The sequence below is a fragment of the Oncorhynchus tshawytscha genome, linkage group LG11 (genome assembly GCF_018296145.1).
Source record: "Oncorhynchus tshawytscha isolate Ot180627B linkage group LG11, Otsh_v2.0, whole genome shotgun sequence".
Taxonomy (NCBI): Eukaryota; Metazoa; Chordata; class Actinopteri; order Salmoniformes; family Salmonidae; genus Oncorhynchus; species Oncorhynchus tshawytscha.
In genome coordinates, this window is record NC_056439.1 from 14,745,792 (window position 1) to 14,761,447 (window position 15,656).

General features: G+C 42.5%; 1 protein-coding gene across 2 annotated transcripts in view; it reads right to left on the reverse strand.

Annotated features, from left to right (window-relative positions):
- Nucleotides 1-4,192, reverse strand: part of sptlc2a (serine palmitoyltransferase, long chain base subunit 2a) — a 55,623-nt gene extending 51,431 nt beyond the window's left edge. The window contains exon 1 of one of the 2 annotated variants that reach the window (XM_024438082.2): nucleotides 3,670-4,187. In XM_024438082.2, coding sequence (XP_024293850.2) covers nucleotides 3,670-3,816 — 147 coding nt within the window. In that variant the 5' untranslated portion in view covers nucleotides 3,817-4,187. Of the gene's footprint in view, nucleotides 1-3,669 lie in introns of both variants that reach the window. The other variant, XM_042329796.1, reaches the window with a different exon arrangement.
- Nucleotides 4,193-15,656: the final 11,464 nt, after the last annotated feature.

The window sequence follows — 15,656 nt, forward strand, 5'->3', positions numbered from 1 at the left end:
CCATAGATTAGGGCCTAATGAATGTATTTCAATAGACTGATTTCCTAATATGAACTGTATCTCAGTCAAATCTTTGAAATTATTGCATTTATATTTTTGTTCAGTATAGTGGATTTGGTATTCAGACCCTTTGACTTTTTCCACATTTTGTTACGTCACAGCCTTATTCGAAAATTGAATAAATGCATGTTTTCCCTCATCAATCTACACACAATACCCCATAATGAAAAAGGGAAAACAGGTTTAGACATTTTTGCAAACTTATTAAAAATAAAAAACAGAAGTACATAAACTATTCAGACCCTTTGCTATGAGACTCGAACTTGAGCCCAGGTGCATCCTGTTTCCATTGACCATCCTTGAGATGTTTCTACAACTTGATTGGAGTCCACCTGTGGTAAATTCAATTGATTGGACATGATTTGGGAAGGCACACAACAGTCTATAAAAGCCCACACAGTTGACAGTGCATGTCAGAGCAAAAACCTAGCCATGAGACCAAAGAAATTGTACATAGAGCTCCGAGAGAGGATTGTGTCGAGGCACAGATTTGGGGAAGGGCACCAAAACCATGATTGAATTCTTTGGCCTGAATGCCAAGCGTCACGTCTAGAGGAAACCTGGCACCATTTGCAAACATTTCTAAAAACCTGGTTTTGCTTTATCATTATGGGGTATAGTGTGTAGATTGATGAGGTACATTTTTAGAATGGTGTAACGTAACAAAATGTGAAAAAAGTCAAGGGGTCTGAATACTTTCTGAAGGCACTGTACACTCCTGTCCCCTAGTAACCGGCTGGTATATAAAACATCCGCCATTTAGGCTGTAGATGCATCAGTTTCCTCCTTAACTAGCTTTAATGGCATGCCGCCCCAAAAAACAAACTGGGAAAATATGCGTACTGTCTTAATAAAACACAACTTTCAACAAACCATGCTAGAGTGGATAATGCTACTTCCTGTCGTTGTGCATCGCGTTCAGCCAGGGGTAAGCAACAGACTGCTGCAACCTGATTGGCTGAATGTGGTGTGCAACATCTGGAAGTTGTCAGAAAATCCAAAACTAGTGGTGGAAAACATTATTTTATTAAGATAGTACGCATATTTTCCCCGTTTTTTTCCCAGATGCCTTTGGAGCCTGAATGGAGGATGTACAAGCCGGTCGCCGGGAGACAGAGTGTATTACCGTCTGTGCAGCTTAATGCAGGACACCAATGACAAATGACGTGAGGAATAGCAGCACCATCAGGCGGCAGCAGGGCTACACCCAGTTAAGATTATTTAAGATTACACTCAACATCTTTTAGAGAGAACACTGATGACGTCATACCCCAAAGGCCAGCAGATGGCAATATTGAGTCGTTTCATCTTACCGTCCAAAGGGAATGTATGCAGCTTGCTATACACTCGTATCCCCCGTGGACCAGTTTGTACATAAAACATTCTCCATCAAGGCTGCAAAGGCATCAATTTCCTACTTAATTCTATTTTATGATGAGAAGGCATGAAAAAAAAACAGGGAAAATATGCATACTTTCTTTATGAAACACCATTTTCCACCACCATGCTAGAGCAGTTAATGCTCATCCCGAAATTAGCGTATCACATTCAGCCAATCAGGTTTCAGCATTCTTTTATTTAGAAACTTTCAGTTCAGGGCTGCGGACAAATGCAAAGTAGACAGCCCTCACCCCTCAACCCATAAAGGGGTTAAGTGCCTTGCTTAAAGCCATAGACAGATTTTTCACCGAGCTGGCTCTGGGATTCAAACCAGCTACCTTTTGGTTACTGGCCTAATGCCCTTCACCGCTAGGCTACCTCCCGCACCATAGATGGCTAGCTAGCTTTATAGTTTGGTTATTTATTCCAATACATTTTCGAATTCCCCAAAATACGTTTATGTAGTGTAGCTAGCTAGTTCCGTTTTATAGATTCATCACAATGAGTCTGAGCCACTTTGAGCATCATATTCCCATTCCCATTATATAATTTTGTTCACACACATTAGGTTGTTTTTCAATGTTACTTTCAGTTTGCTGCAACAGTCTGCAGCTAGGAAGACATTTGCAGTAAGAATTTTTTCCAGCACAGACAAGCAAGTGCCTAAGTTGCTATGGTAATGAGCCATCCCTTAAAGGGGCAGCTGAACATTTGTCTCACCTAATGATTGTGCTTGATTGAGCATGGATCCATCCTAAAATATTTTATTAATGAACTTTTAGTAATTTCTTATCATTAAAACACTCAAATACGTATTCTCTTAGATGTATTTGTGTGTTACATTTCTTCTTAGGAGCAAATCATGAACTGCTTGTAAAAAATGTCAAAATAAAGTCTTGAACTATAATACTAAATAAGCCATACTCAGCCTTCGTTGATTCAGTTCTATACCTGTTCATCTCTTTTTACTATTGTATCTAAATTATTTATTTTAACAAACATTGGTTGAAAGACAGGTCATAAAAATGAAATTATGCAATATACCCCATTACTTCTTACAAGTAATACATTTTTTGTTTTAGAAAAACAGAAAGCATTCTCGTTCTTTGTGTGTGTGTGTAATTATGGCAACATTTTTATTTTATTTTGGCTGGTAAAATATCTGAGTGGCTGGTAGATTTAAAAAAATATTTTTAAATCGTTGCTGGTGGACCAAAAAGTGAATTAGTTACGCAACATCCGGGACTAGTATTAATTACTCTAGCATGGTGGTGGAAAATGGCTGAATATGATACGCTAATTTCGGGACTAGCATTAACTACTCTAGCATGGTGGTGGAAAATGGTGTTTCATAAAGAAAGTATGCATATTTTTTGGCTTTCTCACCATTAACTGGAGTTAAGGAGGAAATCAATGATTTTGCAGCCTGAATGGAAAGTGTTATGTACGAACCGGTTCACAGCGGAAGCGAGTGTATAGCTGTGATTCCCTTTGGACGGTAAATGAAACAACTGAATTGCGCCATCTGCTGGCCTTTGGGCTAATGGCATCAGTGATTAATTAAATTATTGTTGACATTGTAGCTAGCTAACTAGTTGTTTGTAAAATATAAAAGGCTCGGTGGAAAAGCAGCAAGCTGGCTACACTGCAGATATAATTAGCTAACACTGTGGGATGTAACGTTACCAATGAAGGCTGATGGGAGGAGCTATAGGAGGACGGGCTCATTGCAATGGCTGGATTGGAATGAATGGAACGATATCAAACACATGGAGACCCCATGTTTGATTCCATTAATTCCATTCCAGCATTAGAATGAGCCCGTCCTCCTATAGCGCCTCCCAACAACCTCCACTGAACGTTACATAATGCTAACGTTCCATTATTACAAATCTACTTTGATGAATAGCTAACGTTAGTTAATAAACCAACTAAAATAGTTGGCAACAACTGTCATATGTCCAACTTACTGAGCTAGTAGACTCAGTAACGTTGGCTTCAGCTTGCGGGCAGTTGTTTAGCAAATTCAAATAGGTGTCAGTAACGTTAACGCTAACAAAATCGTTTAGCTACATTTCAAAACACATCAAGCTAAATACACATAACGTTAGCTAGCTACATTGCTAACAATACTGATTTCCAGCTTGGTGTTTTCGGTTATTCAGATAAGCCTCACCACTTCCACACCATCCATCCATTCTCCATCCATACAGTGCGCTTGGGCCTCACCTTGTCCTCGGGATAGCAGTACATCGGCTGCTGATGATGGTAATGGTGATGGTTTTTTATGAAACCGTTTCTACCCGGTTTAACGCCGTTCTTCACTCGGTGACAAACTTGTCCATTGGCCGGCTTGTTCGCGGAGCTTTCGGTCATCCTTGCCTATGATTGTGGAGGCTACAGTAACTTGCATGTATCTGGCTAGCACAGAATGGGGAACTCGTTTTTGGTGCCTGTCCGGGTTGTGCGCTCGCAAACCCACCCAAAAATCCACAACGAGGACACAAGGGGTGTGTTCAGTAAGACAGCACGATGTTCAACCTTTAATTCAACATAACGGCTATAACTGTAACTTGCTGAACGAGTTTTGCGATTTCAAATGGTATCCCCCGTATTGATCAGGCCACACCCACCAAAGAGTAGCAGACGTACCTCAAATGATGCTGAAGGACGGTACGCACCGTTTTGGGGAAACGTCTTGTTCAGTATAAACCATCACAGCAACGTAGCCATCGTTGAGATGAACTGAATGCAACCCCTGATATTCCAGCCACTGCAATACCGGAAATAAACGCCCCTAGCAACCAGCGTCAGCCTATGGTATTGCGGCATTCAGGAATGGGTGCGGTTTACGAGCCTTCAGATAAGAAAAGGGAGTGGTCCTCTGTAGTGGAAATGAACTGTAGTAGCCTCTACTGTTTGGGCTCTCTGACATGTGACATAGGTCTCACCTGTTCCCACGGTGTGCTAAATTACGTGTTACCCGCAATTTGAAATTGACCAAGAGCTTGAAATCAGATATTCTTGTCAAATTCTGAGTGGTTGCCTTGCAAATTGATGACACACAAACATAATTGTTAACATAGTGGGTGTCAATAGTTAGGTTTCCATCCAATTGGCGACAGATTATCATGCAAATATTCTTCAAGCCACATAAAAACAATATGCGCATTTTCCCACCAGAGATATGTTTCCATCAAATTGACTTGTTGCGGATAAAAAATTGTGCGTGATGACTTAGTGTGCATAACTGACATTTGCTGTTAAATTCTGATGTACCTAATAAAAATACAAGTTAAATGGGTTTCCATTTCATTTTCAACTCTACTGATGGTTTTGTCACAACAAATGTTGCGTTATATAGCGAATGTGCCCTCTCTTGGCAGCAGCTAATGGAGATCCCTAACATACAAATACTCTGGTCTTGGCAGATGTGCTCTAGCAAACAGCTTGCAGATACAGTGCGGGTAGGCTACCAACATTTTCATTATGGATAAGAGCAAGATTATTTGTATTTGTTAAATGGCTGCCAAGCATCCATCATCTTGTCACCAGAATAAGACCCTCTATGTATTGGAAAGGAGTATCAAGCTCATCACCTTGCACTTTCACAACCCTGTGACGTTCATCATAATGTATTTAATCTGTAGGCTAATAAACTGCGTGCTCTCCTGAGAAGTCGTAGGCGGGAGGACCACCCAACATACCATCACGTGACTCCAAGTTTACTTCAATATGATGGTTATTTTATCAATATTTGCGCATAAAGGAGTTACCACAATTTCTCACATAATTCATTTTACAGACACAAAAAGATCCCACCTTGTCTAACACATTTTATTTTGTTTGATATTTGCAAAGTTTACCGACAAATGTGATGTTTTCATCAGGCCTGAGCATGACATTTTTTTTATCCAACATGTACTGTACTTGCATAAAAAGGTTGGACCAGGTTTTTATTTGTATTTTTTTAATGCAGGATACAAAAATTCAATTCAAGCTAAACAATGGATTGTTTTGCAACAAAACCAATTGTGAAAAATATGAATTGAAAATCTGAGGACAGTAATATTTTACAGACACATAAAGGTACCCATAAGCATTATTTTCTGAAGAAAAAACACAAATGTGAAACAAATGAACTCTTCAATTGTATGATCACTTATTTAATGATCATCACAAAATGTTAAGCTACTGTACAGTAAAATTAATACTAACGTCACAAACCTTCGGAGCTTTAACGGCTCACTGTGGCTTTACCTCTGTTCTGATTCCAGATTTTTGGCCTCACTCACTCATTCACTCACTCACTCACTCACTCACTCACTCACTCACTCACTCACTCACTCACTCACTCACTCACTCACTCACTCACTGTGTGTGATAAACTCCAGCTCCAGTAGAACCGTGTGTGTTGTCCCGGGAGGAGGGCAGCTGTGGGAAGTTTATTCTGCACTGGTATTTTGACAGCCACGTCCAGGCCTGCAGACCCTTCATACACAGCAGCTGTGAGAGCAATGCCAACCGCATTCTCCACTAGGAGGCCTGTGAGGAGTGCTAACCTTGGGGGACACAGATACACACGCGCACACAACACACACACACACACACACACACACACACACACACACACACACACACACACACACACACACACACACTCTGTAACCTATTGTGCACACACACACACACATATGTCTATACAGGTAACTGCCAAAATAGGATCAAGTTTTCATCCAGCCTTTTTATGCACTGTATCTGCGAGCTGTTGGCGAGAGCGCATGTGCCAATACCAGAGTAGACACAATCGCTATACAACACAAAAATGTTTGTGACAAAACCATCAGTAGAGTTGAAAATGCTATGCAAACCCATTTATTTGTATTTGTTTTATTCGGTACATGGGCATTTAAACGTAAAAGTAATTTTTATGTGGACTACGTCATCACGCACAGCCTTTTATCCAAAACAAGTCAATTGGATGGAAACACTTATCTCGTGGGAAAATGTAGGCCTAGATGCGTACTTTGAATAACATTCATTCTGGCAGAGTGCCATGCATTCCTTAGAGCATTTCATAACTACAGAGCCCCACAGTGGAGGTGTCATAATACCCATAAAACCTTGCGGTCAAACAAGGAAATGGTTCAAATAGTTTTTCCACCATTCATTTTTTATACGTTTTTATAACAATATAAAGCTGTCTCGGACAAGGTGACTTTTATCAAGATCTTCCTCTCTATTTACTCTCAGATTTGAAAATGCTAATTAGCATCAAAGTAGACATCATGCAAGACTACAAATCCCTGCAAGCTCCTGCACGTCATCTCTAGCTGACGCCTTTGCTAACAGGTTGTAACGCTCTTCGTCGGGCGAAAGAAAGGAGGACCAAAATGCAGCGTGATGATTATCCATTTTAATAGAATACTTTAACAACGAACAAAAACAATAAACCGACAAAATGAACAAAGACAAAACAGTCCCATAACGTGAACACAAACACTGGAAACAGGAACAATCACCCACACCTCACAATACAAAACAGGCTACCTAAATATCAAATCAAATCATCAAATCAAATCAAATTTTATTTGTCACATACACATGGTTAGCAGATGTTAATGCGAGTGTAGCGAAATGCTTGTGCTTCTAGTTCCGACAATGCAGTAATAACCAACATGTAATCTAGCTAACAATTCCAAAACTACTACCTTATAGACACAAATGTAAGGGGATAAAGAATATGTACATAAAGATATATGAGTGAGTGATGGTACAGAGCGGCAAGATACAGTAGATGGTATTGAGTGCAGTATATACATATGAGATGAGTATGTAAACAAATATGGTTCCCAATCAGAGACAACGATTAACACCTGCCTCTGATTGAGAACCATATCAGGCCAAACACATCGAAACAGACAAACTAGACATACAACATAGAATGCCCACTCATATCACACCCTGACCAAACAAAACATAGAAACAAACAACACAGGTATTGTGATAAATATAAAAGTCACCTTGTCCTCGGCAGATTTCCACAGTTATCAAAACATCATGTGTTTTACACAAAACATAGCCCTTATTAAACATTTTCTAAAACCCCTTACGGGAAAAATGAATGGTGGAAAAACGATTTGAACCATTTCCTTGTTTGACCGCTAGGTTTTATGGGTACTATGACTCATACTGTGGTAGTTTATAAAGAAACAGCATTCTTGAACCTACCTTTTTCCCCATAGATCGAGTTTACTCTTCATTTCCTGTACTTTGGTTGAACTGTCTGCAAGGTATAGGGACAGTATACGTTATCATAACCCAGGCTCAATTAAAGCAATATTCTATTTATTTTGTGATTTCAAACATACCCAGCCATAAGGTGAAGTGAGCACTGTATGCCTGATGGTGTCTCTCTAACATCATCTATATGGAGAGGCTTCCTCACGTCTCTCTCTCTCTCTCTCTCTCTCTCTCTCTCTCTCTCTCTCTCTCTCTCTCTCTCTCTCTCTCTCTCTCTCTCTCTCTCTCCTACTGTCTCTCTCATACTGTTTCGGAGAGACTGACAATGCCCCATGTTAGAGGATGATAGAATATCACACACACTGACCTCTAATTCCTATTTCACATCATATAGGGTGACCAACGGTCAAACCACTATGCATAGATTTGCCTTTGAAATGTGCCCCCCACGCACACACGCACACACACACACACACACACACACACACACACACACACACACACACACACACACACTTCCCCCTCAGGCCTGTATTTTTAATGAAATTGTTCTCATTGTCATGGTGAGCTTGCTGGACTGAGGCACATGAGGAGAAAACAACACACTCCTGTTCAGGAAAGATAAGGACCCGTGTTTTACTTTCCATGTGTTAAATGATTGCTGCCATTATTTCTTTCCTATTTGGGCTCTTAATGGTTTCTATTCCAGGCCACTGCCCCCTAGAATAGCATATCTATCGCTGAGTTAATGTACTATGCACCATATCTCCTGGCAGGGCAACCACAGCATATTGTGGTTTATATCTAATATCAAGGCTTACTGTAGGTTAGCTAACGCTATCATGGGTAACAATGTTCTATAGATCTATAAGTGTGGTGTTTACTTCCTACTTGTGAGCACTGCATTAGAGTGGAGATAGCGCCCCCCACTTCCCCTCCCTTCTCCGTCAAAGACAGGGTAGAGCCTTCATCCACACACACACACACACACACACACACACACACACACACACACACACACACACACACACACACACACACACACACACACACACACACACACATGCGCAGACACAAACATACGTACACACAAACATAGACACACACATGCACGCATGTATACACAGATTTACTCTAGGGATGGTGGGCAGAACCAAGGTTAACATTTTGATGATGTGGATTACTATGTTAATATTTGCTTATGCTCAGGGGTCAATTCAAACCCAGATCAAAGATAAGGAAAATGCGCCTTTGGAACATACCCAGATCTGTGCTATTACTTGACTGCGTCACATGATTCCCATCCCACATCAGCATCCAGACAGGCTAACGATCTTAAGCCATGCCATTTCAAAAACAATCCCCTTTATCTCCCTTCTTCTTTTCTTAGCAAAGCAACTCCGATTTTAATTAAATAAGTGATAATAAAAACACACACAAAAAGAGAAATAAAAGGAAAGGAAAAAAGGAAAAAAACAGTTGCCCTTATCATTCGCAACGGCAGCTCTAAATCTTCTCCCTTTTTTCCATCCCTCTTCTCCTTCTCGCTCTCCTTTGCATTGACTTTCCTCCACTGATCTGGGCTCTGGTGGTTTATATAACGGTTTGGGCGGAATGTCATTCAAGGAGATTGGTGTCAGCGCCGATAAGGCGGCAAAGTGATCGGAGTCTGAGATCTCGCCACCTCATTATGGAGGCTCTCGCCCGCCATGCGCCTGGAAGAGGCCGATAAGAGGCGAGGAGATGATGGGAATAAAACAGGTTTGGTGAGAGGGGGGAGGGGAGAGAGAGAGAGGAGGGAGGGAACCAAATCTGTTTCTCTCTCCTCCCCTGCCTGGATTCCTGTTAGCCGCTGGCAGAGAGAGATGGAGGGAAGGAGAGAGAGGGAGAGAAAAAGAGAGCAATAAAGATATATATATATATATATATATATATAGAGAGAGAGAGAGAGATAGAGAAAGAAAGATAAAGGAAGTAACAGAACAATATTCAGCGAAGTGAGAGACAGAGCGAGACGGTAGCCATTTTGTGTCTTACGTTTTTTTCTGCAGTGTCGATGGCTGCTGTGGTACACACACTGATACATTACACTGAACAGGCGTGTTAATCTTCCCTTGCCCCATGTCTCTTGTCACGTGTGACCAGACACCAGCTACCTGTGGTCAGTCTGAGAGGTTCATCACCCCAGTTAGCGGTCTGGCGGCACTGTAATAGCTCAATAACTCATCCAATGACGCCTCTGCCTCTCCCCACCACCACCACACCTCACAACCCAACACCTACACTGCTGCTTAGTGCTTAAAGTACACCCCAACACTTATGCTGTGAGCGGAGTAGGTGGTACGGGTTAGGGTTTCTTATACCTATGGATTTATTGGCATCTGAAACCATCAACCAAGAACTCCGAGTTGTCCCCCCAGTAGCCTTCATTATCAGATGTCATCTTTTTTAGGTTTCCATTACTGCCCACGCGATTGACAGATGTGTGTGAAGGGAGAGAGAGAGAGAGAGAGAGAGAGAGAGAGAGAGAGAGAGAGAGAGAGAAAAGCCCTGTAGTAGTAGATAAACAGTTGGATGTGGTGAGACAGAGTGGGTAGACATGTGAGGGAGAGAAAGAGAGAGAGAGAGGGAGAGAGAGAGAAAGAGCATGAAAGAGAGAGACAGAGGGAGGATGAGCATTCCGCACACGCAGCCCTCTCCTTATCTCTCCCCCTGCACCTCCCCTCTCCCCCTCCTGCTCTTCTCTGAGGCATTGCACATGGCACCACAAAAGGACTCCTACATTTCAAGGCAGCCAGGCTCAGGAAAACCCATTACACTGCAAGGGGTAACTCTCACCACCCAGAACAGACAGGAGAGAAGAAGAGGGGGAGTGCCCCCAGAAAACAGCCTATCACAGCCCGTAGATGGGGGGTTCGACTCCACAATCCCTAGCTTTTATGTCACAGTGGGAATCATGCAGTTTTCTATGCAATGTTCTTAGCCAAGGGAAAAACAATGGCACCGCTACCAAACAAAAGGGAAAGGGAAAGTTGCACAACTGAATGCATTCATGCACGTGATTGACTATTGACTTATAAACTATCAGCTCTAAAACAATTAGCTCTTTTGGTATAATAAATGTGAACATATATATTAAGATTAAAATCACTTTGTTCACACCTCCCGGGTGGCACAGTGGTCTAGGGCAATGTGCCACCAGAGACTCTGGGTTCGCGCCCAGACTCTGCCGCAACCGGGAGGTCCATGGGGCGACGAACAATTGGCCTAGCATCGTCTGGGTTAGGGAGGGTTTGGCCGATAGGGATATCCTTGTCTCATCGTGCACTAGTGACTCCTGTGGCAGTCTGGGCACAGTGTGCAGTGCACCCAGGTGCACGGTGTTTCCTCCGATACATTGGTGCTTCCGGGTTGGATGTGCGCTGTGTTAAGAAGCAGTGCGGCTTGGAGGGGTTGTGTTTTGGAGGACGCATGGCTTTCGACCTTCGTCTCTCGAGAGCCCGTATGGGAGTTGTAGAGATGAGACAAGATAGTAACTACAAACAATTGGATACCATGCAAAGGGGCTCAAATAAAAAAAATACTTTATTCGTCAATTGTACACAAAGTCCAACTGAAATTTGACTTCCGCTTTATCCCAACCCCTCCAAAAGACACCCATACAGGTTGGGTAGGTTGGAGCAGGGGGCTGCCACACTGGGCACCCATGGAGCAGTTATGTGCAGGGTAAAGTGCTTTGCTCAAGGGCACAACGGCAGGAAATGGCATCTTGGATTTGATACCAGCAACTCTCCGGTTTCATCCACATTAAAAAACATCATAGTATATGATATAAATAGTATAGATAGTATATGGTATAAATTCTGTAGTGTAGTGTGTGGTGTTTTTGCAGACATTACTGTAGTATTTACTGTAGTGTTTTTGTTTGAATTATTTTTGACATTTGAGCCAGCTCACTTCCCAACAGATTTTTCCAGTCAGTCCCGGGATTCAAATTGGCAACCAGTCGCCTCTCTAACCACTAGGCTACCTGCATATCTGTGTAATGTGTAAAGTAGCCTATGTGTGTATGAATGTCCGAAGTCCTTATAATGGTTATGCAGTTTCTCAAAAAAAAAGTGACTTGTCAAGAGGTGATGGACAAACGCATTAGAGAAAATAAATGGATGACTCCTTTTGACGAATAAGTAAAAAATAAATCAACGATAAACACTTGATACGTGTCCTCATACAGTATTTATTTTCATAGCGGTCATCCCCAGGTGGGCCATATATGCTACTACTCATTGCTTTTCTCTGGCATCACTCTCAGTCACAAGAATCCACTCACAGATTCCATTCCTCACAGTATGACAGCCAGAGGCAGCCTAGCCTGTACACAGAGTATTCCTTTGTGTGTGTACTGGTATCACCTTCCAAGACCTAGACATGACTGGGCCTGCTCTATAATCCTCCTCAGGGCACAACGGCACTACGCTCCTATGTCGTTTAGCCAGATGCACTCGTATACTCAATACTATCACTATGAAAAGATGGATGAAGAGCAGTTTTTAAATGTAAATACACTTTCAACCATGTTAATTCTTACTCATACCGTTAAATAACATGTGATCAACACCTCTAAAGATATAGCCATTCTATTCTCTCTAACCTAAAGTATACACGACTACCAGATGCACCTGCTGTTATAGCGCACCACTGGACTGCCGCCTCTGGCCTACAGGTGTCACTATTGCACTGCAACGCCTTCCAGGTACCTGGGAGTTGATCACTGTTGATTTAGCATGGACCACAGGCTTCCTTCAGAGCTGGGATTACACCATTTATAACACAACAGCAAGCTGGTCAAGTCACTCACAGTATACACTACACAGATAAAGGCATCCCGGAGTAACCAGGGCTTTAGCTGGGCATAACTACTGGCAAACAATTATCGAACAGGAGACGAACAACAACTGAAATATCTATCGCCAAGCTATTTTCATTCGTTTTCCAATGCAGGTGGGATCATCGGATTTGTAGCTATAGATAAAATACCTAACTTTGATCAATTGAAGCCATTTTGCTTAGTGATATGCCTAGTTTGTAGCAGAAGCCTAGTAATATATGCGTCATTACATATTTTTCCCACCAGTATATGCAGCTAGGCCTAGCTGCGTCACACAGCCAATAACACCTGCTCATGTACACAAAGGTCTCTGTATTGTGATAATGCATGGGAACACAGATGGAGCACAGGGTATTTTTCTCTCCATCTAACCTGCTACCAATTACAGCTGGGCCCTGGAACCATTTCACAGACCCTCTCTGGCCTCTCAGCAGATAGTTACCATGGAAGCCGACGTGATTGAAAGAGAAAAAAATTACAGGCTGCCAAAAGAAGAGAGAGAGACAGAGTGGGAGGGAGGAATGGACAGAGAGAGAAATGGAGAGAGAGAGAGAGAGAGAGAGAGAGAGAGAGAAAGAAATGGACAGAGAGGCACAGTGCCAGCATTCTCCAGCTCTCGCTCACACAAGGAGATTATGTTAAATGTAAACAAAAGTCCTTTCACTCCTCTGTCCCCCTCAGGCAAACTCTCTGGGAAAGAAACTCAACTGTCACGGTGAGGAGGTGAGGAGACTAGGAACCAACCTGCCCCTGGTTCTGTTCTACGGGCTAGGAAACAAGATGGACGCCAGTTTCTTTCAGCTTCTACCCTCTGAGTAAAAAGGGAGAAACCGATACAGAGTGGTAACTTTATAGTTTAAACCCAGAAGTTTGTCTTGACCATGTGACCTGACCAGGAAAAACATTATGTCCTAGTAGTTATGGTCTATAACAAGGCCACAATCAATAACTAACAAAACTCATGACCGGCCTTAAGCTAATACAAGGTGAAGGAAACATTGTTTTCACTCGGAGTTAAAGGCCATTTGTAAACTAAGAAACTGTTACCCACTTTATGACTGACACAAGAGATGACCTAAAAACACACACCGAGACTACCTGTCTGTCAGTCAAGAGCACGGCTGTTAGCCAACGCAGGCAGTTTGAAAAGAGCAGCTAGCAGTGCTCCATCGGTGACCATGGTAACAGGGACAGGACGATTAAAAACAAAGCGGGAGTGAAATGACATAATGGGGTGTAATCAACTCACCGAGAGGCCTTGCCGTTACAACACTCCTCGCCACTTCGCCACTAGCCAATCCCGCCATCACCATAACAACCAACAGCAGCAGCCCAGCTAACAATTCTAGGGAGAGAGAACGTTTTTGTAATGTTAAATGTAATGTTCCCCTAATGTTTGTGACCAGTTTTCTGTTAGTTAGGGGAGCATCTATCTATGTTAGCAAAAACCTTCTGAAAACCTTTTTAGCATGTTTTGGTGTTAGAGTTACCTCAATGTCAAACAGAGCATACCCAAAGCATGGTTAACATGTTCTCATAATATACAATATTAATTTTGTAAACACATTTCATGGTACATTGCAAGAACATTCATGTTTCCATTTTTCTGAGGGTTAGGAGACTATTCCATCAATGTCCCACCAGACATACACACGACATGGTTGCCATGTTCTCAGAACATAAGATATGAATGTCCTAGACACATTTCAGAGAAAATAATTATTGGAATTATTTAAGGTGCAAAGTGTGTGCTGCGTCGGCCCTGTATAGAGCCTATTTCCATCTTCTGAGAAGAGACAGAGACTGATAGGTTAAGAAGGCCACCCACTGTAATGTCAACCCACAGTCACACTTCTATTCGCTGGTCTGTGTGAACAAACTTATTTTCCCCTCTCCTTTTAATACATTTGACTTGTTTCAGAGCTATACTGCAGCCGGTCTGTCTGCGGCCGCCTGCGGTCTAATTCCTCATGCCAGCTCGCTGGCAGAGTTTTTCCATTCACAGGGAAATTAAATGTCAAGGTCTTACAGGTGAAAAGCAATGGAGAGTTGCGGATGGCCAGGCTAACACGGACTGGTTGCCGCTATCACAGTGTACTTTTGTTTTTAAACAGCAGCACTGTGTCTCCAATTTGCAGGACATGGAAATGTATCTATATCATTTGTATCCGTGTGAAGCGGTGCTGAGTTGACTTTTGCTCACATCCTGTAATAGAAATCAAGTTTATGAGTGTGTGTGTGTGTGTGTGTGTGTGTGTGCCTGTCTGTCTGTTTGTGTGTGTGCGTGTGTGTGTCTGAATTAGAACTAACCTACAAGAGCACTAACAGTATGTTCAGCCTTGTCCTGTCTGCCTCGCTGTAGAGAGTCTACCCTGATGTTATTGTTCCGACTGGGGAAGAATAACTGAGGCATTCACTAAGACACCAAACAAAAGATTGTCTCCCCTTCTGAGCCCAATCTCAGAGTTCAGCGGTTCTGGGTGGCACTAAGAGCAACTCACACACAAGACAAATATACACACCTTCTGAGAGCTTAGAATACGTGGACAACTACAAATACCTAGGTGTCTGGTTAGACTGTAAACTCTCCTTCCAGACTCACATTAAGCATCTCCAATCCAAAATTAAATCTAGAATCGGCTTCCTATATCGCAACAAAGCATCCTTCACTCATGCTGCCAAACATACCCTCGTAAAACTGACCATCCTACCGATCCTCGACTTTGGTGATGTCATCTATAAAATAGCCTCCAACAATCTACTCAACAAACTGGATGCAGTCTATCACAGTGCCATCCGTTTTGTTACCAAAGCTCCATACACTACACACCATTGCGACCTGTACGCTCTCTTTGGTTGGCCCTCGCTTCATACTCGTCGCCAAACCCACTGGCTACAGGTTATCTACAAGTCTCTGCTAGGTAAAGCCCCGCCTTATCTCAGCTCACTGGTCACCATAGCAGCACCCACTCGTAGCACGCGCTCCAGCAGGTATATCTCATTGGTCACCCCCAAAGCCAATTCCTCCTTTGGTCATCTTTCCTTCCAGTTCTCTGCTGCCAATGACTGGAACGAACTGCAAAAA